Source organism: Corythoichthys intestinalis, chromosome 22 (genome assembly GCF_030265065.1).
Source record: "Corythoichthys intestinalis isolate RoL2023-P3 chromosome 22, ASM3026506v1, whole genome shotgun sequence".
NCBI classification, from domain to species: domain Eukaryota; kingdom Metazoa; phylum Chordata; class Actinopteri; order Syngnathiformes; family Syngnathidae; genus Corythoichthys; species Corythoichthys intestinalis.
In genome coordinates this window covers 31,442,102-31,468,092 of record NC_080416.1, presented here as the reverse complement: position 1 = coordinate 31,468,092, position 25,991 = coordinate 31,442,102, and the positions used below count along the sequence as shown (strand labels likewise).

Below are 25,991 nucleotides of genomic sequence, written 5' to 3'. Positions count from 1 at the left end.
CAATTGGAAACAAAGTCAAGTACAATCATTTTCTATTTTCAAATAGATCCCTACATACTAGACTTTCAATTTGTGGGGCACAAAGTCAATTGTTTTTAAACTGAATCTCATTGACTGGCTGCCTATTCAATTGGCAGACTTAGGCCATGTCCACATGTAGCAGGGTATTGCGCAAAAAGATGAACTTTTTCTACGATTTGGCCTATCATCCGTATGCAAACGCACATTTTTGGGCATTAGTAACAAAGTGAAAATTCGCGAATTAATGTGTCTTTATGTGTACGTTAATAACCGGACATTGCTGATTAATTTTTTTAAACAGCCAAAGTGTCGCTGCCTGCGACTTCTACATACGAATGTAATTAATTCCAGGACTTGGTTTGTACAGTGCTCCCTTGCTACTTTGCGTTTCAAACTTTGAGCTCTCGGTCCATCACGGATTTTTTTTTCGATTAAAAAAAGTTTTTTAAATACAGATGCGCTGTCCCGAGCCGATCGCGTAGTCTCACTCTCCCTTCTTCCCGCCCTGCCTCTCCCTGCTCTTTCTTGGTTAGGCAGTGCACTGGAGTTGCTTATTAAAGTTAACGATGATTGACAGACAGTTAAGCTTTGATCTTGCCATAGAAGCTGGTAAACCGTCAAAATCGTTTAACTTGTTAAACAATTGCTGTGGCAACTTATTGTGTGTAAGGGAGCTGCTTGAGCGGATTTGAGTGGACTCACTCAATGCGGCATTTGTTAAAGACAAGCATTTATTTATTTATTTTATTTAGTACATGTATTTAATAAAAAATAAAGACAAGCATTTTTCAACTTTTTTAAAATGGATTGGACGTCTACATTTTTTCTTGTTTAAAAACAATTCGGTGGGACAGTCACATGTTTAAAACTTGTCATAATTATTACATTTGAAGTGCTGAAAAAACCTTTATTAAAATCGATATATGGCGGAAAACACACACAATGCTGAAAAAGCAGTTTCTGCTCTTGCACCCCTCTTTAAAATAAACTGCTGTATTTTGAGCCAAAAGAACTGTTGTGTTTAATAGAACAATATGTCTATTTGCTGCCATAACAGTTTATTGGCACATTAAGCCCCCGAACCATTTTTAACTTGTCTGTTTTACCCTGGAGACCCACATTTACAGACACCGCGCAACCGCTTTGTTTCAACCCAGCCATTAAAAGAAGGTAAGTAATTATACTTATTATTCGAAATGTCTATCATTTTTTGCTTCAAATCATTAATTGATGTCTAATATTTAGGTTTAAAAAAAAAAAAAAAAAACTTTTGACAAATTACGTCACAATGAAAAAAATAGTGTCTGTAAATAGGTCACGGATATCTACCTCATAACTATTGCTTAATTGTATATATATATTTTTTTTGTTACTGTCGCATTTTCCCCGATATTTTAAATGATAAATAGTCAATCCAAACAAAGAAAAATTGCAACAAAAAAAAAAAAAAATTAAAAGGGTAAATATTTAAAAAAGAAAATCTCGACCACTCTTTGATGTCTGCGATTTCTGCATTGCGACCCTTGTCATATTACCGTGTTTCACCCATAAAATCCCCCAAAAGTCCAACTGTGGCCATTCACAGCTGTGTCTTGATACTCGGTGAGACATGCTACGAGTTTTTGGATCGAAACAAGGTAAGGACGCGGTAATATTTTGTTAAAATCATGGTTTCTTTAATTATGCTCTCTCATGCTCTCACCTCGAGTTAGGGTTTAGGGTTTTAATTTTTTTTTTTTTTTAAATGCCCTCCAGTTCAAAATTTTATTTCCTCCAGAAAATTTAGATTCTAAGCTTTCCAATGGTGCATGCATACATACATATGGGACAATTTTGAAATTTGGCCAAATTGGGGCACTCAGAGCAGAGGTTCAAGTCACCTGAGTGTTTTGTTGCCATACATATATGAGGTTTTTTTTATTATACTTTGAGAAAAAAAGTGAAAAAAACATGTATTATATGTATCTCTTTCCAATTATAAATCTGGATAAATACTGTACATTGAACATTGGGGCTGCTTTGATAGGCTGTCTCACAAGTCAACACACCTCTCGTCGAACGCCCCCCCCCCACCCCCTGCATTAAAAAATGGACCAAAAGTTTTAAACTGAAAAAAAATTATCTGAAAGCAAAAAAAAGATCTGAAAGTGAAAAATTTTGTTTTTGAATGTGAAAAAAAAATGGAAACTAAAAAAATAAGATCTGAAAGTGAAAAAAAATCTTTGAACATGAAAATATCAACTTTGTAACTGAAAAAACTTATTTTACGCTTTTGAAAGATTCAAGAATAAAACATTCAGTTTCAATTTTTTTTTAAAAAAATCGTTTCTTTTTTTCAGATTGCAATACTTGTGGCCTTGATTTAACACCATAGAGATAGCAGATTGTTGATGAGTGCATGATGAGTACAGAACAAAGCTGAGTTATAAAATAACCTGCTTCTCACCGAATGCGAGAACCAAAACAATAATGGCTTGCTTGCTATTTCCGATCAGCTGCAATAAATTGCGACATTGCTTTAAAATAAAAAGTCAGGCTTCAACAGTGGGACCCTTTCAGGACCGGTTTGACACCCCTATAAAACAGAGTGGCACACGTCATTCTGAACTCAAGGTTTGTTACAGGTTAATCAATGTAAAGGGTATTGCAATCTTGTGGAATATGCAACAAAAACAACAAAACACACGTATACTGTTGGGTGTGGTTGATATATTTCCTACAAACGAGGTGGTGTGTGTGAAAGAATATTTTACTCATGCTTATAAAACACAAATATTAACTGCTGTGAAACTATATGCCTGCATGTGAGACTATCCATCCACGTTCGTGTAGCAAATATATTCCTTTGAACATATTACAATGGGTTTCTGTTGACTGCCTTATCTGATTTGACTCCCTCTTGGACCAGCTAGAGCTAGTTTCCAGGGTCGTAACTCAGGATGTTTTTCTGTGGAAAATCACCAGAGTTGGGCAGTAATAACTTTCACTTATGCTTTCATAGTAGGTATCGTTTCATAGTAAGCAACGCCCTTTCAAAAAGCATATAGTGGTTCTTAAATGGGGGTTCGATGAGTATGCCTCAGGGGTTCGGTGAAGATTAAGAAACGCAGAACCCTATTTTGTAAGATGACTAAATCTAGGCAAAGTGGCGTTTAGACCAGGGTTTGGACTGGTTGGCCCTCAATTTACAGGCTTTATTCCATTTAGGGATGCAGCTATGAATTATATATGTAATCGATTAATCTATTGATTTGTTAGTTCAAATAATCGAGTAATCAGATTACAAAAAAATTATTGCTTTCCAGAATGCATTTTACAACATGTAAAAGGAAAGAAACAAGTATTTATGCTTGCAATTATTTTGGCTTGCTAACACTGCACTTTCAAAAGAGCATTAAATGCAAATACTACAGGTAAATACAATTATTGAGTGTTTCTTCAAAATACGTAGAATTACACTTTCTTTACAAAATAAAATTCCTGAGCTTTGGCTCAAACGGTATGAGAAAAAAAGAGGATCTATGAGGCTGAGGATAATAATAATGAGGATCTAAGTACAACAAAAGAACAATTGGCTAACTTGCATTGCAAAAGTCCGCTAGCTTAAATGCTATCAAATGCTAACTTTTTTTTTTTTTTTTTTTTACAAAGCTCTTAAGAAATCGTTCAAACACATATTCCCACGACAAAAAAAACATGCTAAATATACTTTTAAAATAAATGCCAAGTGCATAAACAAACATATTCGCTCAAACAAAAACATAGCTTAAGTTGGTCTTAACAGGGAGCAGCACGTTAGATGAGTTAAGTTATATTCACTGTTGCCAATAGAGGGGAGTGTATTCACCCAAATCAATAAACTCAATGCAAACCATATCAAAACAAACCATTACAACGCCACTCTAATTAAACGAATCCTTGAAGCAGCAAAATTGGATTTGAGGGTTTTTTCTAACCAAATTATTCGAGTTAATCGTTAATATTTGAAGCACTAATTCCATTTCTTTTAACTGCTAGCCCTCTATCCAATAGGAGAGGAAATCGGTTTGCTCGGTGGAAAGTTGACTCGCACATGGTATGAGCAAGTATAACAGACTTACAGGCATTGTGAACTGCGTAGATAATAATAAAAAAAAAAAATAGTGAAAATAGTATTTGATGCAAGGATCCAACAATAAAATGAGCTGCAGACATGAAAACAAAAGGAACAGTGTGAAATTAAATGAGTTTCATTTCATTTACCGACTTAAAATCAACACTAAAAGGCAAAATTATTTGAAGTAAATTAGAAATCTGTAAGAAATTGGAACAGGAATTCACTTGTTAGCTTGCTAGGTTTTGAATTTGTAAAAAAAGACAAAAAAAAGGCTTTATTTTTAAATTCCGAAGGGATCGGTAAATGCACCTGTGAAACTCGAGGGTTCGGTACCTTTAGCAAGGTTAAGAACCACTGATATAGACCCTTGCCTTGTGTATTTTTGTTGTACTTCTGCGTGATCACAGCTCCTGGCTGGATCACCTCATTTTGTACCCTTGATACAGCATATATCTAGTTTATCTATAAAGTCTTCGAAGCAGGCAATCCTTGGCTGAGTCTGATTCTTTTCTCTCATTTGGGTTGATACTTGTCCTGAAGTTCAAAAGTGAACTTCCCTGACAGTGTGGACGTAGATTTTAAAAAGCCCTGCTATGTGTGGATATGGCCGTACTTACATATACTGTACTGTACTTACATATACTGTACTGTAAACATTGCTTTACAAGGCAGTCTCAAACAAGTTCAATTTCATGCTGCAGCTGATAAACAAACAGAAAACAACAGTGTATTTCTGCTATATAAATATAAAACCGCAGACATCCGGTGCACCAAACGTAGCGCATAACAGATCGCCCGATGACGAAGGAAGGAACAACAACAGATAACCGAACAAAACAAAACTTGTGTGTGTGTGTTATGCACACCCAAAAATCTCTGCAGATGCAGCAGGATGACTGAGGTAGAGTGATGAAAACAGCAATTGAATGTAGAGATCTTTGGAGTGCTTAGGGCCTATTCTAGTTGATTACTTTTTTTGTATTGTTATCTTGAATTTGTATGTCAAATAAAAGCCAACCACAGCATGGTCAGAGCCATGGCAAGCAGGCCCGACAGAAAGAAAGACATCCGTGAGTGCCTATAGTGTGTGTGGAGCCTGGATGGGCTGACCTCACCAGTGCTGTCCAAGCGCCTCGACTCATCTGGCATCCTGATAGCCACCTCTAAAGTGTGGCCACAGGCTTGCTCTTCCTCATCTTCCACCTCCTCCTCGCTTTCATCTACCCAATGTACCTCACTGTCCTCGTCCAGCAGAAAACCATGCCTGAACAGCGGCGATTCCCCCGACGTCGGGGACAAGCTACATGCTCTTACCTTTGGTCCAAAAAGTTTCCCTCGCTGTGCTCAGCAGTGGAAGACCAGGAAAGACAAATAACAATGAACAGACATGTGGTAGGTGGTCAACTCACAGGAGGAAATAGGAAGTGGATAGAGGGAAAGGGTAATGGACCAACAATGCTGCCTTCATTTGGTGCTGTAAATATGGTAAATATCACCTGTTGAGTCGAAATTTGCATGTGAACGCTCCTTAAAATCGTATTTTCTACTGGAGATCGGGGATTTTATTATGATATCAATGTTTCTGGGATGGGCGGACATTTAACTTTTCAAAATGGCGGTGCGCAACTTGCGCAACCAAAAAGTGAACTGTAAGAAACTGTAATTTAAGGAAGATGTATCGTAAGTTTGGAGGGTTTATTTATTTATTTTATTAAAAATAATAATAATTTTGACTTTAAACCCTAAAATTTCAATAACATAATGTACGCATTTATAAAATTCCTATTTAGAGGTCGACCGAGATATTGTCCCAACATCGGCCATCGGCTGATTAACAAAACAAAACAAAAAAACGATTTTAAAAATGCCGATTTTGTTTTGTTGAGATTAAGGTGATTACTGAGTGATCCTTGCACTCTAAATGTAACTTGTAGCGTTAGCCTAGCATTCGCATTAGCATGTTTGCAATAATAATTTTTAAATGTAAACTCTAAAATTTCAATAACGTAGTGTACACATATATAAAACCCTTATCTAGAGGTTGACCGAGATATCGGCCCCAATAATAAAAAAAAAAAAAGCCGATTCAAAAAATGCCGATGTTGTTTTGTTTTGTTAAGGTAAAGGTGTTTACTGAGTGATCCTTACACTCTAAATGTAACTTGTAGCGTTAGCCTAGCATTCGCATTAGCATGTTTTCAATAATCATTTTAATTGTAAAATCTAAAATTTCAATAACGTAGTGTACACATTTATAAAACTCTTATTTAGAGGTCGATCGAGATATCGGCCCAACATCGGCCATCGCCTGATTAACAAAAAAATGTTTTTTAAAAATACGCCAATTGAAAAATGCCAATGTTGTTTTGTTTTGTTAAGGTAAAGGTGTTTACTGAGTGATCCTTACACTCTAAATGTAACTTGTAGCGTTAGCCTAGCATTCGCATTAGCATGGCTGCAAAAATCATTTTAAATGTAAAATCTAAAATTTCAATAACGTAGGGTACAGATTTATAAAACTCTTATTTAGAGGTTGATCAAGATATCGGCCCAACATCGGCCATCGCCTGATTAACAAAAAAATGTTTTTTAAAAATACGCCAATTGAAAAATGCCAATGTTGTTTTGTTTTGTTGAGGTTAAGGGGTTTACTGAGTGATCCTTACTTACACTGTAAATGTAACTTGTAGCCTTAGCCTAGCATTCGCGTTAGCATGTTTGCATAAATAATTTCAATTGTAAACTTTAAAACTTCAATAACGTATTGTACATGTTTATAAAACTCTAATTTAGAGATTGACCGAGATATCGCCCAATATGGGCCATCGGCTGATTAACACAAAAAAAAAAAGAACAAAACAAAAAATTAAATAAGCTGATTTAAAAATGGCGATTTTGTTTTGTTTTGTTGAGGTTGACGTGTTTACTGGGTAATCCTTAAACTCTTAATGCAACTTGTAGCGTTAGCGTAGCATTCATGTTAGCATTAGCTTTAGCATGGCGAGCATCCTCTTAAACTCTCACTTGTATACATCTCATCGTTACGTCCTGATGTGTTTAATTATTTGAAAATAACGTACTGTTCTTGCTGCGCGTGTATAATCATAAAAAGAAGTGCTGCATTCGTTGGTTTGGTAGCACTACGCCGAATTAATTCTTTAAGTTTCAGGTCATCACTGTAAATTTGAAGCTACTGAAGCAATTTCTAAATAAATTGCCGTTTTAATCTACGTGCTTTAAAAAAAAAAAGTATATCGGCCTCAAATATCAGCTTACAAAATTTGCTTTGGATCATAAACTCTACCATTAGTTGACAGGACAGCTACCACAGTCATTGCGCCAAGCCTTCCTGTAGGGGGCCGACCCAGGCAGAACCTTGAGTTGGCTTCCACTGTTATGAACTCAAAAACGCTGCGTTCTAATGCCAAATTTAGGTGGAAATAGGACAAAGGTTTTACTGCATACAAGCAGGTAGAGCTGTCTCAAGAGTGATTTGGTCGAGGATTCAAGTTAATTTTTATATTAAATAGCACCAAGCATTCACTTTGAAACGCGAAAAAAAAAAATCAATGGATAAAATTAGTGTAACTTGAAATATTTATGTAATATGAATATAAACTGCCCATTTTTTTCAACCAAGAATCTGGACTGTTTTAATTCCGCTTAATTCCGTGATTTAAACGTTTATTTACAAGCATTTTCAACTTAAAAAGCTCTTTGTTTCATGACGGCCGCCATGTGTGATTACACAATACTGTAACTTTTGCTTTAAATATTTACATAAAATGAACAATAACTGCAGGTTTTTTGCTTTTAACCAAGAATCTGTACTGTTTTCCGTTTATATCTGTAGAAATCCCGTAATTTAAGCATCTATTTACAATAATTTTCAACGTAAAAAGCTCATTGTTTCGTGACGGCTTCCATGTTGGATTACACAATACCGTAACTTTGGCTTGAAATATTTACATAAAATGAACTATAACTGCCCGTTTTTTGCTTTTAACCAAGAATCTAAAATGTAGGGATGGGAATTGATAGGATTTTTACGATTCCGATTCCATTATCGATATTGCTTAGCGATTTGATTCTTTATCGATTCTAATTTGGGGAAAAAGAAGAACAAACGTTTTGATTGGCATCGAGTTTGTTTAATCAGACGTCACAACCTTACAAACTCACAACAAGGTCAAAAGAGGCCCAAAGCCTCAATATTAGCTGTGGCAATAAGTGGCAAATGCACAAGAATGTTTAACATTTTACTAAAACATTTTTCAATAGAAATAAAATATAAAAATAATAATATAATATAATAATAATAATTAATAATAATAACACTATAAATCAAATAGATAATAACCAAATAACCCTCTCTGAGTTCTTCACAGAAAAAGGGCAGAAAATAAATAAAACTATTGAGAGAAAAAAAAAAATTCAAAATGCTCTCTGGTATTGTTCAGGGGGCCGGACCAAATGTCGGGGTGGGCCGCATTCGGCCCGCGGGCCGTAGTTTGGGGACCCCTGTTAAACTGTATTATTTACCAGTATATTGAAATGCATGCCTTTTAGTTTTTATGGTGCTTTCACGCTCAAGTGGGGGCGCCCTTGCGCGTCCTCACGCGAAGAAGAACGCGCTCACGTGAAGAAGAGCACGCTTACACGCGAACACGCGAAGAAGAAGAAATGCCGCATCCAAGCGAGTGACCGAGTTAGTGAGAGAGGAAAGCACTGCTACTACCCTACGTTCTTTGTTAATGCTTGTAAAATATCTACAGAGGCAACGCCTGTATGTATCATCTTTTGTGTTGTTGTTGCGTGTTTCCACTCGCGATCGGACACTTAAATCCAGTTGTGTAGTGGTTTGAACGATGTGCTAATGCTAGCGAACGAATGCTAACTGTGTTGTTATTACTGAATTAGCAGCTAATCATCGCTGATTTACATTGATGCAAACCTGTTTGTTATTGGGGACGAAATTGATTTGTTTCATTTCTATTTTTAGTTTCACTCTTCAAGTGATGGTTGAATAAAGTCAGCAAATTATACCAACGTCTTCTGTATCGTCATTTCGGAGTTTAGCTACCTGTATAGCTGTCTCGGTGAGGACAGTGCAGTCTATTCCTTTCCGATGCAGTTATCTCCACCTTCCCTCCCGATGCAGTTATCTCCACCTTGCAATGATTGCAAGTCGTTTTGTTGTAATTTTTCCCCGTGAAGTGAAGACACACTTTCGAGCGTTTGAACCTACGTGCTGTCATTGTTATGTTTACGGCTGCAATGCTCGTGCTTCGTGCTAAACCATCGTAACCTTTCATTTTCACCCTCTTTCCTGGTGAAGTGTAGCCAAACTTTGGAGCGGGTGGTTCTTGGCGCCATGCTAGTTTGATGCGTTTGGACAACAAGACAGTCACGACGCAATATGCGTCTTCAGGACGCGTTAAAGGGATCGTTAAGGCTTTTTCATTGTGATATCGAGGCCTCGAAACACTAGGAACCGGTTCCGAATTGGAATCGGATTTCGATTACCATCCCTACTAAAATGTTTTACGTTCATATCAATAGAAATTCCACAATTTAAGCATTTATTCACAAGAACTTTCAACTTAAAAAGCTATTTGTTTTGTGGCGGTCGCCATGCTGGATTTTGTATCGCTACACAATAGCTGAATTTAACTTAAATAAGTTGTGATCGTGTATAGAAAAATGCTAATTTTGATTTTGTTGAGTAAAATTAAGATGATTCTGCATGCTTTCTTCAAGTATTAAGTTTCTGATGTCAAAACTGAGTGATTTATTAGCTGGTGAAAACAAAAAAAAATTAAGTTGCTATTTTGGGCAAAAACTTAAATACTGCTATTGATCCTGAAAATATAGGTGATTATATCTGCATTTTTGTGCATCTAGTGTAAAGTTTGAGAATTCTATAGCCATTGTAAATTTTGTTATACTTGTATATAAATATTTTAATCATGATTTTATTAGGGAACCACTTTGAATTTTTTGATGTTGCTGCTCATGGAGACTCATATATGCCTAAGGGAGGTGCCTGTTTTGGTTTTAGGTCGCTAGGGGCTTTGGTTTTGGAAAATAAGCCCCCTACGGATCAGCCCCGAGCCCCGTGTACACTCAACTGATAGTGAAGTCTATGTTTGGGTATTGGCTATCCGCTGAAATTTTTTTTAGATATCGGTATCGGCATCAGCATTTGAAAATCCCATATTGTTTGACCTCTACTCTTATTTTTTTTTTAACAAGTGTTTGCTAAAATCCTAAGTCACAAACAGACACTTAGTGTTTACATTTTGATTCATTCTCTTCTTGTTGTAGTACAAGTATTCAAAGTTTTGCCCATGCAAAAACCAATATAAGGTCTGTGTCTGCTATGTGTTTTTGCTATGACAACATAAGCAGATAAACAGAATGTACCTGTAATGACCAATTAGAAAGAGGTAAGCATCATCTTTCCCAGAGCATGTGAAAGCACCATAAGACTTCGTGCAGTAGTGAAGGTTTGGCAGTATTGAGAGATGCAGCGATTTAGACATCGTTTGTCATGTAATTTTTTCAGGCTGAGAAATTTGCAAAACTCTTATGCATTTAAGCAGACATTTATGGGTCAGGGCCTTTTTGGAGTTTAAGCATTGAAGTGCACTCATATTATTCCCTAAAATGTGATGTCCTTGATCATCCAAAAAGTGTTAGAACTGAGTAAATCTGTTTAATTTGAGGATTATGGTTAAAAGAACAAACACAGAAAACATTTTTAATGACAATAATTCCTAAAATTGCGGCCCCCATGCCTGAAATGAACAACTCTGAGGAAAGAATAACGCTGCTACAAGGTGACTGTGTTTACCGGTACTCTTGCTACGACTGACTTCAGACTAGACATGGCATCTTTAAAGGTGAACATTACAATGGAAAGAAATATCGTCAAGGTTCGAATATCTTTTTAAATTAAAATATGTATTTAAGATGATGACTGAAAGAGAAAATATCACAAAAAATAAACCTAATTTGTATAGTACTGTTATGCATTGTGCTTGTCTATGTATTGGCCTTGCACATGATTTGAAAAGACTGTTGAGTATTTAATCACTGATAAAGTGCAAATTTCTCATTTTCAACTCGGGTGTCATCATAATTCCCAATGTTCTACAATACTGCAATACAAACTGATCAGAGCTTTGCCTCAGGCACTGTCCAAAATTGTCCCATTCAGCTGAATATTTCATTAGAGTAGGCACTTTTATACTGTATTTGTGCAGATACTCTTTAAGTTTTACAGAAGGCATCGATAAGATATCCGTAAGAATAAATGTTATGTACAGTGAATGCATCATTTAGTTCCAATTTTAGGCTCAACAAAGGCAATAGTTTTTTTTTTTTTTTTTTTTTTTTTTTTTAAATAGATTAAATTACTTAATGGAGCTATAAGTGCCAGAACCGTTTCCACACAATGTCTGATTATCTTTAGCACTCAAGAGCTCATTTACAACTGCAAGTTAGACTTGAAACATTCATTAATGTGAGACTGTTTTGTGTAGCAGCTGAGTTTCTCCGTTATTTTTAATTCACTTTAATTTACTTATAATTCTAAGTCCTGAAAGGGGAATTCAAGATACAGTTGTGGTCAAATGTCAACATACATTTGTAAAGAACATAATTCATAATAATGGCCCTCTTGAGTTTCCAGTTATTTCTACAACTCTGATTTTTCTCCAATAGAGTGATTGGAACAGATACTTTCTTGTCACAAAAAACATTTTGTTTGGTTATTTTATGACTTAAATATGGGTTACCAGAAAAAGTGATCAAATCTGTTGGGTCAAAAATACACATACAGTAGGCCTGCACAATATATTGTTTGAACATTGCTATTAGGGGTGTGACAAAATATCGAAATGGTGATATATCGTGATACTTTATATCCCAAAATGTTATCGATATTCACCTGCCAAGAATCGAGATATCGTTTTAAAAAGGTGTCAATGTTAAAAAAAAAAAGGAACCAACAAGTTGCTATCAAAATCTTCAACTATAATAGTGTCTCAGTTAACTCTATGGCTGCCACTGATGGCGCTCGACGCCCAATCCATTTAGACTGGGAGGGTCGAACGAACGTTCATTCATTCGAAACCAGAGCATTCACAGTCACTCTTTCTGATTTTCAGGCCATTTACAAGTCAATTTCTGTTCATTTTAGTGCATTTACAGGTCGCTTCCTGCTATGTTTGAGTCACTGCCTATTCATTTGGGAGATTCCTGGGCCAATTCCTGTTCCGTAACCCAAAATCAACAGGAAGTGACTCATAAAATGCCCCGAAATCAACAGGAAGTGACTCAAAATCAATAAAGTAATGATCTGAAATGCCCCCAAATTACCTCGTTGCCTAGCATTGGCAGCCACTGATGGCCTTAGACGTTCAATCCGTTTGAAGTGGGAGGGATTTCTGTTTATTAGTCGTTTTGTAAAATAGGTTGATTTTCTGACCAATATATCGATAATCATTGTATCGCCATATTGTGAGATCATCGTTATCGTAAGCTTTGTATCGCAAATCGTATCGTATCGTGAGGTACCAAGAGGTTCCCACTCCTAATTGCTATTGCAATATAGACATGCGAAATAGTCCTATCGCAGGACGTGCGATTGTTTTGTTTTTTTGTTTGTTTGTTGTTTTATGATGACTAATTAAACCCCTTTAATTAAAAGATTCAATTCGGAACTTCTGCTTTAATGTGGCGCTTTTGGAGCAAGGGCGTCCTTCTAACATGGCAGCCTCTCAGACATAGGCGGAGTTTGACTTTTGGGGCAGGGGCGGTACAACCAGGGCTGTCAAACGATTAAAATTTTTAATCGAGTTAATCACAGCTTAAACATTAATTAATCATAATTAATTGCAATTCAAACCATCTTTAAAATATGCCATATTTTTCTGTAAATTATTGTTGGAATGGAAAGATAAGACACAAGACGGATATATACATTCAACATATTGTACATAAGTACTGTATTTGTTAATCATAACAATAAATCCACAAGATGGCATGAACATTATTAACATTCTTTCTGTTAAAGGGATCCACAGATAGAAAGACTTGTAGTTCTCAAAAGATCAATGTTAGTACAAGTTATAGTAGTTTTATATTAAAACCCCTCTTAATTTTTTCATTTTAATAAAATTTGTAAAATTTTCAATCAAATAATAAACTAGTAGCTCACATTGTTGACGTCGCCGAGCGGTGACGTCACAGCCGTTCTTCCACAGTGTCTTTAACTACGTAAGGTAGTGATTGAAATATACCACAAAGTGCCAATGGCGAGTTTTAAATCACTTAAGTTCCTTTCCCACTGAGACTAGTGGGTCAACGCGCGTTTTTTCCAAGCCGATGCAACCCACTAACAATTTGCATTTGGCACCTTTCCCATTGACAAAAAAAAGCCGTGTCTTTTTTTTTTTTTTTTTTTCACCCGTCTAACCCCCCCACCTCTCCTCAGTCGTGCGTAAGGTTACGTGACGTCACCAAGCTAAGATGCGCGTCGCAAGTGCGACCGAATTCATTCAGTTTAAGGAAGTAAACAATGCAGAGCAACATGGAAGCCTCCTTTCCATTTGTGTTCTCTGTTTTCATGCTTTTTACTGCCCTCAAAATGGTCGCAATGCAGCAAAGGATCACCACTCTGCTTGTGCTGAGGCAACGTAGGCAATGTTGTAGCCTCGAGCTTTTAATTTACCAGCAATATTTTTATAAATTGCTGTGTCTCGCGCGGTCCCAGACATCTGTCGCTGAATCTCCTCTTCTCCACGGATGGAAAGGAGCTGGCAGGTCTCATCATCTTTCCAATGCTGGGACATGTTGTTCAATGTGGTGCACTACTGGCTCCTTCTTCTACTACTAGCTTTGTTGTGAGCATCGACGTAACTACGGTTGTGGGGCGTGTTAAATGGGAGGCGACTGGCACGTTGTTATGACGCATCACGTAAGAGCCTACGTCACCACGTAGATTAGGGTGTTGACTGTTGACCCGGGGTTTTGCTTTCACACTGCATGAAGATCAGAGCCAAGGTGATTTTAACGTTGGTTTGCTTGGCGGGTTGATTGACACGGGTCGAGGCAGGTCGCTGCACCTTTCCCACTGCCACTAAAAGCTGATTGTTAGTGGGTTGACATGGGTTTTTTGGCCAGTGGGAAAGGGGTCTAAGAGATCAAGCCAATAAGTGTGTTTTGTCCCTCGACTGACGCCGTAGCTCCGTTTTTTTTTTTAGACTGGGTCTATTGTGATTCACGTTCAATTTGAGTACTGGCTTCAAAACGTACGAGACCACTGATAGTTTGTATATTCTGACTAAATATTGCCATCCAGTGTATTTGTTGAGCTAAACAAAATGTTTGAATAGAGTTTGACCAAAGTCTAAGTAAGTTTTATGTGTATTTTGCATAGTTATTTTGACTGGGAATGCCAGCTTTTCTTTTTGTGAACATAATTCTTTTTTTGAGAAAACATTATTTTTTTTAGAGATAGGAATATTATTTTTGATGTGCTTTCACTAACTGATACTTATGTTTGTTGTGAAGGAGTTGCTGAAGCTTATGCCAGTAAACGACGCAGTCCAATGAACACCTGTGTCCACTGCCTTTCTCTGCCTCTTAGCTCTCAATGTGCAAAAAACGGCGTCATTGTAATCTGTTTGAGGCAATGGATGAGCGGGTCATTCCGCGCATGCGTCAAATGCGGCAAATATTTTAACGTGATTAATTTAAAAAAATAATTACCGCCCGTTAACGCTATAACTTTGACAGCACTAGTCACAACATGTTGATGACCCCGAAACGCAGTGTCAGCAATAAAATTAACTTTCAAGAATATTTATGAAAATGAGAGTTGTTTTGTTTCTCATCATTCTTCAAGGGAATTCTAAATCAGGCTGCTTAAGACAGCTATACCTTTCTCCGAGATCGTCATACATTGAATGTGGTACGTCCGCCGGTGTCGTGCCAATGTGGTTACCGCCGTCAAAAATTGTATCCCCTGGGCGGAGCCACTTCGCTGCACTGATTTGCTTGATTTCTGTGTTTTGGTGATGTAGTTATCTACGAGGGTATAAAACATGGGTTTCTTCCGGTACGTACGTGACATCAATGCGTTGTGACGCATTAAAAGTAGTTCGGGCAAAACATGATGCTTAGAGCTGGCAAAATTAAACGATTCCCCGAGGCGAATAAAATTACTCAGATAAGTTTTTAAATTTGAGTAACTCGAGTATTCGTTTCAGCTCTACTGTATGTATATTTTTGACCCTGCAGTTTTGGTTATTTTTCTGTTAATCCATAGTAAAGTCATAAAAGAAGCAAACTTAATGAATATTTTTTTCTGATTGAGAAGTGTCTGTTCTAATCACTCCATCAGAGAAAAATCAATTGTAGAAATACAGTGGTACGGAAAAGTATCTGAACCTTTTGGAATTTCTCACATTTCTGCATAAAATGACTATCAAATGTGATCTGATCTTTGTCAAAATCACACAGATGTAAAAACAGTCTCCGCTTTAACGAAAACCACCCAAACATTTATCGGTTTCTATATTTTAATGAGGATAGCATGCAAACAATGAAAGAAGGAGGAAAATAAGTAAGTGAACCCTCTGCCTAAGGAAACCTAAAGAGCAACTGACACCAATTTTTACCAAACATTTTAAGTCAGGTGTGTGCCCAATCACTGATGAGTGGTTTAAAGCTGCTCTGCCCACTATAAAACACACACCTGGTAAGAAATGTCTTGATTAGAAGCATGTCTGATCTGCATCATGGCTCGATCAAAAGAGCTGTCTGAAGACCTGCGATCAAGGATTGTTGATTTGTATAAAGCTGGGAAAGGATACAAAACTATCTTAAAAAGTCTAGATGTTCATCAATCGACAGCCAGAGAAGTTGTCTACAAATGGAGAGAGTTTGGCACAATTGTTTCTCTCCCAAGGAGTGGCCATCCACCAAAGATGACGCCAAGAGTTCAGCGCAGAATGCTCAGAGAGGTAAAAAAAAGAACCCTACAGTGTTTCTAAAGATTTACAGATATCACTGGCAAAGTCCAATGTCTCCTTGTACACATCAAATAGATGAAAACTATGGCCAAGAATGGCGTTTATGGGACGACACAACAGAGAAAGCCACTGCTGTCTAAAAAAAAAAAACATTGTTGCTCATTTAATGTTCGCAAAAAGGCACTTTGACACTCCACAGAAGTTTTGGGAGAACATTTTGTGGACTGATGAAACCAAAGTTGAATTGTTTGGGAGTAACACACAACGTCATGTGTGGAGGAAAAATCAAACAGCTCACCAACATCAACACCTCATCCCCACTGTGAAGCATGGTGGAGGGGGCATCATGATTTGGGGCTGTTTTACTGTTTCAGGGCCTGGACAACGTGCAATCATTAATGGAAGATGATATTCAAAAGTTTATCAGGATGTTTTGCAGGAAAACCTGAGGACATCTTTCAGACAGTTGAAGCTAAAAACAGGATGGATGTTGCAACAAGACAATGATCCAAAACACAGAAGTAAATCAACTTCTGAATGGTTTCAGAAGAACAAAATACACGTTCTGAAGTGGCCAAGTCAACGTCCAGACTTGAACTCAATTAAGATGCTGTGGCATGACCTAAAGATAGCGATTGATGCCAGACATTCCAGGAATCTGACTGAACTACAGCAGTTTTGTAGGGAAGAATGGGGCAAGATTAGTCCTGATCGATACGCCAGACTGATATGCAGCTCCAGGAAGTGTCTGGTTGAAGTTATTGCTGCCAAAGGAGGGGGGGGCACAGAATATTAAATGTGAGTGTTCATTTTCTTATTTTTCCCCCTTCTGTCATTGTTTGCATACTATCCTCATTGAAATATGAAAACCTATTAAAGTTTGGGTGGTTTTAGTTAAAGCAAACACTGCTTTTTTTCATCTGTGTGATTTTGACAAAGATCAGATCACATTTGATGGTGATTTTATGCAGAAATGTGAGAAATTCCAAAAGGTTCAGATACTTTTTTCATACCACTGTAACTGGAAACTCATGGGGGCCATTATGTTCTTTACAAGTGTATGTAAACTTTTGACCACAACTGTTTCAACTGTATTTCATTTAGTTCACAATAAACATCGTACTACATCAACCACATCCAATGGCTATGTGCTGACGCCGTCTTATGTGTGAACAATAGCATCTACGAACAGGAGTAATTACAGTTAACACCATTTTTTTCCCCGGAGGTACTAAGTACCTTGTAGTTAATTGAAACATGAGAGGGAAGGCCAATTTTTCAGATATGCGGTATAAGGATACGAAGACTTACACTGATCTACATGATTTTCTGGATGTAAAATGTCCTGTAAATTTCGCTAATTTTTAAAAAGACAAAAGCCTACCGGTACTTCTTTTTTTTAGGAGGGAACACAGGCACCAAAACAGAGACAATGTGGGACAGTAAAGGAGGGACTGAAGAATGAGACAGATTAGAGATGAGTGAAGGAAAATACTAGTTCTTATCTATTTGTCTGTAGGCTTTTCCTTAATGTTCTTTTTGCGCTTTGAACTCCAAGCAGGCTGAAACATGCGAGGAGATCATCAGGGCCATACGGCTCATTGCTTAATGAAACAAAATGACACATTGCGCAGCAGCCATTGAAAGAGCAAAGCAGCGCAAGGCTAATCAAACATCGGGATACAAGACCTTAAAGAATATAAGTATGCAGCAAATCGCTACGCTGGCTAACTCTACGTTTCCCAATTCGGTTGTCATTTCAAATGTTTTGCTTTGCCTTGCATAAGTCCTTCTTCTGCGCGGCCACTTAGCACAAAATTAAATCGCTTTGCATTTAAACACATTCTGACCACATACAGGTGCATTTTGTATTAGACTACAGTGCAAAAAGCTCAATATCCGAGGGAGAAACTGTTGTTTTATTTGGATTATATAGAAACGAGTTTCTTGAAATTGTGATGATTACGGCTTACAAATCATTTAAATTTAGATTTGTTCTCTCAGAAAAATGACCACAGGACACTCTAAAGGTTAGGTTGTAAGCATAAATGTCATGCTTCTGAAAAGTATGTTCACTTCCATGCACTCAATACTTAATCAGGCCTCCTTGTGCATAAATTACTGCATCAAATCAAGAATTATGTTGTCAAGTGTGTCTCAAAGTAAGGCAAGGCAGGAACTTAAAAACTCATCTCAGAAATGTTACATTTATAAAAACAACAATACAAATTAACTGGTTTAATTTGGGGTAACAACCCAACAGAACAGTAGCAACGTGACAGCAACAATTAACCAATATCAAATGAAACAAAGACGGAAACTAAATACAACCTCAGTGAAGTTTGCCCCCCATGAAACGCACATTTATATTTAAATGATGTCAATCGTTTGTGCTACGTTTGTGCTGGAAAAAGTTTCATTTGTGCTATTATTGTTTTTAAGATATTGGGATATTAATTTCAAGTGATGTTACGCAGTTCCCCATTTATTTCAAAATGGACCTGTTTGTGCTCATTTGTGCTGTAAAAAAATTATTTTTGCTGCTATTGTTTTATAGACATTGAGATATTTAATTTCGAGAGATGATATCACTCGCAGCTTTTTGGTATCAAACTCCCATGGCTGACGTAGTGTACCAACTCTCTCGATAACATAGGGGTGTCCCAACAACTAGCACAAAGGTAGCACAAACAAATGGCACCCCTTCGGGTCCATTTTGCAGTAAATAGGGGGCTAGAGATATTAATTTTGAGTGATGACGTGACTCACAGCCCCCATTTACTGCAGAATGGAATGGTAGTGGTGTCATTCGTTTTTGCTATGTTAGCGCTAGTTGTTTGGACACATTGAGACCGTTAGTACGCTCCGTCAACCACAACAGAGAAGCTTCGATTGACGTCATTACTTGAAAGTAATATCTCAATGTCTAAAAAAACGATAGCAGCACAAACACTTTTTTTTTACAGCACAAACGAGCACAAACCTTGCACAAACGAATGGCACCGTTGTGGTTCAGTTTCGCTGTAGATGCGGGTAGAGCTGCAGCTATCGATTATTAAAGTAATCGATTAATCTATTGATTAGTTAGTCTGAATAATCGAGTAATCAGATTATGTACATTTTATGCGTTGCAGAATACATTTTAGGAGAGAGAGTTTTTATGCTTGCAATAATATTTATTTTGGCTTGCCAAGATTGCACTTTCATTTGAGCATAAAATGCAAATACAAAATGAAATACCTGAGTGCTCTTTCAAATGATGTACAATTGCACTTCCATTTTTACAAGAGCAATAAAAGCATTTAAAACTAAATTAAAATACCTGAGCTTAGTCCCAAATGGTACATAAATAAATAAATAAATAAATAAATGCAGATCTAAGTATAACAAAAGAACAATTGGCTAACTTGCATAGCAAAAGTCCACTAGCTTAAATGCTAAAAAATTCTCTTTTTTACAAAGGTCTTAACAAACGTTCAAACACATATTCCCACACACACAAAAAAAAAACTAAATTACGAATGGATCAACAATTCCCACAGAACAAAAAACTAAATGATGAATGCATGAACGACCTATTAGCTCAAATTAAAACTTAAAACCTTATGTTGGTCTTAACAAGGAGCAGCTGGATCAAGCCATGTTAGATGAGTTATGTCATATTCACTGTTTGCACTAGAGAGCTGAATATTCATTAGAATTAATTAAACACTTTCAAAACAAACCATTACAATGCCACTCTAATTGAAAAAAATCCTCAAAGCAGCAAAATTTGATACAAAGCTTTTTTTCTAATCAAAGTTTATCGATTAATCATTGCAGCTCTAGATGGGGGGCTGCGTGACATCATCATTCGAAATTATATAGAGGTAGTCCCCGGGTTACGACGTACTCGACTTAGACGATTTTGACTTTACGATGCCGGAGTCTCGTCCGCCATTTTGTCTCCAGTCATTTTTTTTGTCGTTTTTTTTTTTTTAATCTCACAGTATCTTTTTTGTTGTTGTTTGTTTGTTTAACTGTACTTTATTAATATGACATGTTCTGTCCTCACTGAACATGAAGTTGTTTAGCTTTACAGACATCAAACAAGGCAATTGTGCTTTTTGAAGGAAAGGATACTTTTAACAGCACAAACGTAGCACAAACGATTGACATCTTTTTTTTTATATTAATTTGAATCTGACGGGGAGTCAACTTCACGGAGGTCTAAAACGCATACAAGTGGACGAGACAATTAGGGACGCATGGAAGGCTTGAAATATATGAATTTTTATGAATTGTTTTAGTATAATCTATATCTGTGACTTTCTGAAATGAATGAGAAAAAACTCATGAACTTTTACACCATATTCTAATTATAAAGGATGCACCTGAAACTCCTCTTACATACTGAATTCTTTAATTTTGGCAGCCAAGCGCATTGTGGTGATGTTATGCATGGGATGTCATTCTCACTAGTAAACCGTGGCCTTGTGGCGCCATGCTGGGTTTGGCTGTTTGGACCTTTTGCAGCCTGGGCCAGAAACAATGGATTGCGATGCATCTTTTCACTCAGATGAAGCACACGGCTACTTTTTGTATACTGTAGCTGGTGTGGTACAACTGTGCACATCCTCCGCTTGCACACGCACGCCATCGTCACATCAGCAAACATGAAACAACAAAAATAAAAGAAACACTATAGCACCCTTGTGATTGCGGTTACTCATGCAGAAGCATAAAAATGACAGAAGCCAACAGCGCCATCGAGTGGAACACCGGTGTATAGTTAATAAGAATTCTTCCAAATGAACCATGGGTGACAGCTTTTTAATATTTTTGCTTTATGCTCTCGCCCTTCACTATGGAGGACCAAATAGGACAGAATGAAATACATAAATACATCTTTAAATAAATACTTAAATTTGTCATTAATTCATTGAAATGCCAGCTTATTTAATGTAAAAATTGATATAATCATTTCATTATTTAATGAATTATGTCAAGGACACATGTTGCAGCACTTGAATTAATGACACTTTTATTCATTTAATTCCCATTTTAATAAATTAATGACACATTTAAGTATTTATTAAAATATGTATTTATATATTTCATTATCCCATTTGGTCCTCGATACTTCACATGCCTACATGCAACTGTAAAAATAAAATTTTAAACATTTCAAATGCAAATATGTACACAATGTTTTGACAGAATTAATCACCAGCAGAGAAAGTTAATGTAAAAACCTATTACTGTAATTGTTGTTTGAATTGTTACTTGCACACGTCAGAGTAAAATATAGACATGTGGTAGGGGCTGGGCGATCTGTCCCAAAAAATATATAAATCGCAAATTTATTCCTCATATCATCCGATTTAGATTTTTTTTTCTTCACATTTTTAGTTTTAAATTGGGTTTTCTATTTTTTTTTTATTCTACTAGTAGTCAGGTGTGTAGAGTCGCCCAAAAAATTACTCAAGTAAGAGTAGCATTGCTTCAAAATAATATTACTCAAGTAAAAGTAGTCATGCAAAAATGTATTGCAGTACAAGTAAAAAAGTATTTGGTGAAAAAAAATACTCAAGTAATGAGTAATATTGTGAGTAACTGCTCATATTTTTGTTTGAGATGCTGTGCCATGACTCATGACATGAGGAATCTGACTGAACTAGCACAGCTTTTGTAGAGAAGAATGGGCGAAGATTAGTCCTGATCAATGTGCCAGACTGATCTGCAGCTACAGAAGCGTCTGGTTGAAATTATCGCTAATACCACTGGATGCTCAAATGATGGGCATGCTTATACGAAACAACGACGAGACGAAAATGCGACATCGTTTCTGTAATATGTTCACACATTTTCATATTATATGTGGAGTACGTCAGCTTGGCGTTGTCCTTGTTGACATTTCAATATGTGCTCATCCGTCTATGTTCATTCGAAATCGTTAGAAACCTTATTTTTGGACTAAAACGTTTTAATTTTACAGACGAAAACATTTTGAGCAGCTGTCGACGAAACCAGACGAAATTTGCATGAGATTCCGTCGACTAAAATTAGACGAAGAGGAAAACATTTTGAAGTGACTATGACTAATAAGTATTCTCGTCCAAAAGACTAAGACTAAAAAGGGCTACCAAAAACAACACTGCCATGTGGAAAAATGGATTTTGCCATGTGGCATTTTTTTTGCCATGTGGCAAAATGGATTTTGCCGTGTGGCAAAATGAATTTTGACATGTGGCATTTTTTTGGTACCGGTATGTGGAATTTTTTGGGGGGGGTATATGGCAGTTTTGCAGGCCATGCATGTCCATGCCATTGACGGCCATGCACGTCTAAATTTTCCATTCATGGTCAAAAATCGCAGCCACACATGTTTTTCTGACATTTAAAATGAATAATAAATACAATATGGACGTGCACAGTGGTCAATGGCATAGCCTGACTTGGGTGTACGTTGAATGTCATTGCGCTGTAATGGTAAGTGGATGGCCAAAAATTACAGCCACACATGTTTTTCTGCCATTTAAAATAAAATGAAAATTTGGACGTGCATGGTCAATGGCATGGACCTGCATGGCCTGCAAAACTGCCACATACCCCCAAAAATGCCATATAACCCCCCCCCAAAAATGCCACAAATCAAATCCATTTTGCCACATACCCAAAATATTGCCACATGTCAAAAATTTTGCCACATAGCAAAAAAAAAAAAAAAAAAAAAAAGCCATATGGCAAAGAAAAAATGCCACATGGCAAAATCCATTTTGCCACGTGGCAAAAAAAATGCCACATGGCTAAATCCATCTTGCCACATGGCAAAAAAATGCCAGATGGCAAAATCCATTGTGCCACATGGCAAATGCCACTTTTGGTTCTTGTTGTCTCTCAATTTTGGTTTGCATTTTTATGCCGTTTTCTATTGAATACAAGCATTAGCACTCCAAAAAATAAAATGTTTTGTATTTTCATGATCATTTTGTGCAATTTTCTTTGATATGTGTGCATAGTATTACATTAACTGCTTTGAAACTTTGGACTCTTGTTAGAGGGACTGTTCAAATCTCAGTCAATTTCCATCAGCACCATGTTATGTTTGTTTAAAATTTCAGCAGCTGACCACCGCCATTGAACGAAACGTTTTTTTTTTCCTATGTAAAATTTTGATTACAAAATCGCCCAGCCCTAACATGTGGTCAATAGTGGTGACTTTAAAAGCCTACCTAGTCAAAACATGGTGTTCGGTAAATATGTTTAAGTTTAAATTAATTTAATTAGCAACTGAATGTAGCATCTCTGTCGCAGAGGTTTAGCCTGATATTTTTCAAATAGTCAGTACAGGTGCGTTCCCTAAATTAAGGTATTGTTGGATAAAAATAATACTTATAATTAAAAAAAAAATACATACGTAAATAAAAGGACAACTTTTGAGTTATTGATGATATAAACTTCTACCCCAAATTTGCTGCATGTGAGAACTGCAAATGCTAATGATCCAATACTAGTTATGTCAAATAGTGTCACATATAACTTCTGAATAGTGTGAATTTTGTCCAATTCACATTAGCTTCAGTGTATGTGCTTTTCTAATATACAGCATAATATAATAATAATAATATAAATTGCAAATAAAAGTACATTTAAAATATTTTTGCATTCAAAAGGATGTCTGACACCAAGGAGACAGTCAAGCAACATTAGATCCAGCCAGACTCACCGCTGGTTGCAGTTGGCCATTGATGCTTGCTGTGCGGAAAGGCGAGTTGGTGGAAAGACGCTTGTCCCACTCACTGGGGCGAGGTTCTGGTACAGACTCCATGAAGCTCCTCTTTAGCTCACTGATACTGGTGTGGTGACGCATGATCTCGGTCTGAGTCTTATCCACATCCTTAATAGAGAGCAGACAGTATTTTAAACAGATATTTGTCAAAGTTGATCAAACAAAAGTTATTGCAATAAAACTTATTGCAATGTAATCCTTGTTTCAAACAGCTGGATTTCATGCAAAAAAATTTGAAATGCGCATCTTGCATGGTGCTCACAAATTACTGCATGCATGCTATTGCATGCAGGTGAGTCTATTTTTTCAATCACAAAATGTAAATTAATGTTTTTGTATTGTGTAGTATGTACAGTGGTATAAACAAGTATCTGAACCATTTGTAATTTCTCACATCTCTGCATAAAATCAATATCACATGTGATCTTTGTCAAAATCACACAGATGAAAAAAAGTGTCTGCTTTAACTAAAAGCACCCTAACATTTATAAGTTTTTATATTTTAATGAGGATAGTATGCAAACAATGACAGAAGGGGGAAAAATAGGTAAGTGAACCATCACATTTAATATTTGTGGCCCACCCTTGGCAGCAATAACTTCAACCATATGCCCCCTGTAGCTGAAGATCAGTTTGGCACATCGTTCAGACTAATCTTGGTCCATTCTTCTCTCCAAAACTGCTGTAGTTCAGTCAGATTCCTGGCATGTCTGGAATGAATCGCTATCTTTAGGTCGTGCCACTGCATCTCAATGGGTTTCAAGTCTGGACTTTGACTTGGCCACTCCAGAACGTGTATTTTGTTCTTCTGAAAACATTTTGAAGTTGATTTACTTCTGTGTTTTGGATCACTGTCTTGTTGCAGCATCTATCCTCTTTTTAGCTTCAACCGTCTGACAGACAGCCACAGGTTTTCCTGCAAAACATCCTGATAAACTTTAGAATTTATTATTCCATTAGTGAAGTTTTCCAGTCCTTGAGGTAGCAAAACAGCCCCAAATCATGATGCTCCCTCCACTATGCTTCACGGTGGGGATGAGGTGTTGATGTTGGTGAGCTGTTCCATTTTTCCTCCACAAATGACATTGTGTATTACTCCCAAACAATTCAACTTTGGTTTTATCAGTCCAAAAAATATTTGCCAAAACTTCTGTGGAGCGTCCAAGTGCCTTTTTGTGAACATTAAACAATGTTTTTTTTTTTTTGACAGCTGTGGCTTCCTCCGTGGAGTCCTTCCACGAACACCATTCTTGGGCATAGTTTTACATATAGTTAATGTGTGCACAGAGATATTAGACTCTGTCAGCGATTTCTGTAAGTCTTTAGCAGACACTCTCTGGTTCTTTTTTACCTTTCAGAGTATTCTGTGCCGAACTCTTGGCATCATCTTTGGTGGAACGCCACTCCTTGGGAGAGAAGCAACAGTGCCAAACTCTCTCCATTTGTAAACAACTTCTCTGACTGTCGACTGATGAACATCCAGACTTTTAGAGATGGTTTTGTATCCTATCCCAGCTTTGTACAAATCAACAATCCTTGATCGCAGGTCTTCAGACAGCTCTTTTGACCGAGCCTTGATGCATATCAGACAATGCTTCTCATCAAGACACTTCTTACCGGGTGTGTGTTTTATTGTGGGCAGGGCAGCTTTAAACCCCTCATCAGTGGCACTCACCTGACTCAATTTTTTGGGGGTAAAAATTGGTTTCAATTGCTCTATAAGTTTCCCTAGGCAGAGGGTTCATTTACTTATTTTTCCCCCTTCTGACATTGTTTGCATGCTATCCTTATTAAAATATAAAAATGTATAAATGTTTGGGTGGTTTTAGTTAGAGCAGACACTGTTTTTTCATCTGTGTAATTTTGACAAAGATTAGATCACATTTGATGGTGATTTTATGCAGAAATGTGAGGAATTTCAAAAGGTTCAGATACTTTTTTTTATACAACTGAATACATTTCTTACAATTTAAGGGTGTTTAATTCATGTTAATGTTTACAAATTCCTAAATTAACTATTTTAAGAAGTTAAATTTTGCATTTACTTGACCAGATTTTT

General features: G+C 36.8%; 1 protein-coding gene across 13 annotated transcripts in view; it reads right to left on the bottom strand.

Moving 5' to 3' along the window:
* The window catches only part of epb41a (erythrocyte membrane protein band 4.1a), a 174,383-nt gene that overhangs the window by 67,946 nt on the left and 80,446 nt on the right, over positions 1 to 25,991 (bottom strand). For 12 of the 13 annotated variants that reach the window (XM_057828644.1, XM_057828651.1, XM_057828648.1 and 9 more), the window contains one exon: positions 23,870 to 24,040. In XM_057828644.1, coding sequence (XP_057684627.1) covers positions 23,870 to 24,040 — 171 coding nt within the window. Of the gene's footprint in view, positions 1 to 17,205; positions 17,724 to 23,869; positions 24,041 to 25,991 lie in introns of those variants that run through there. The other variant, XM_057828657.1, reaches the window with a different exon arrangement.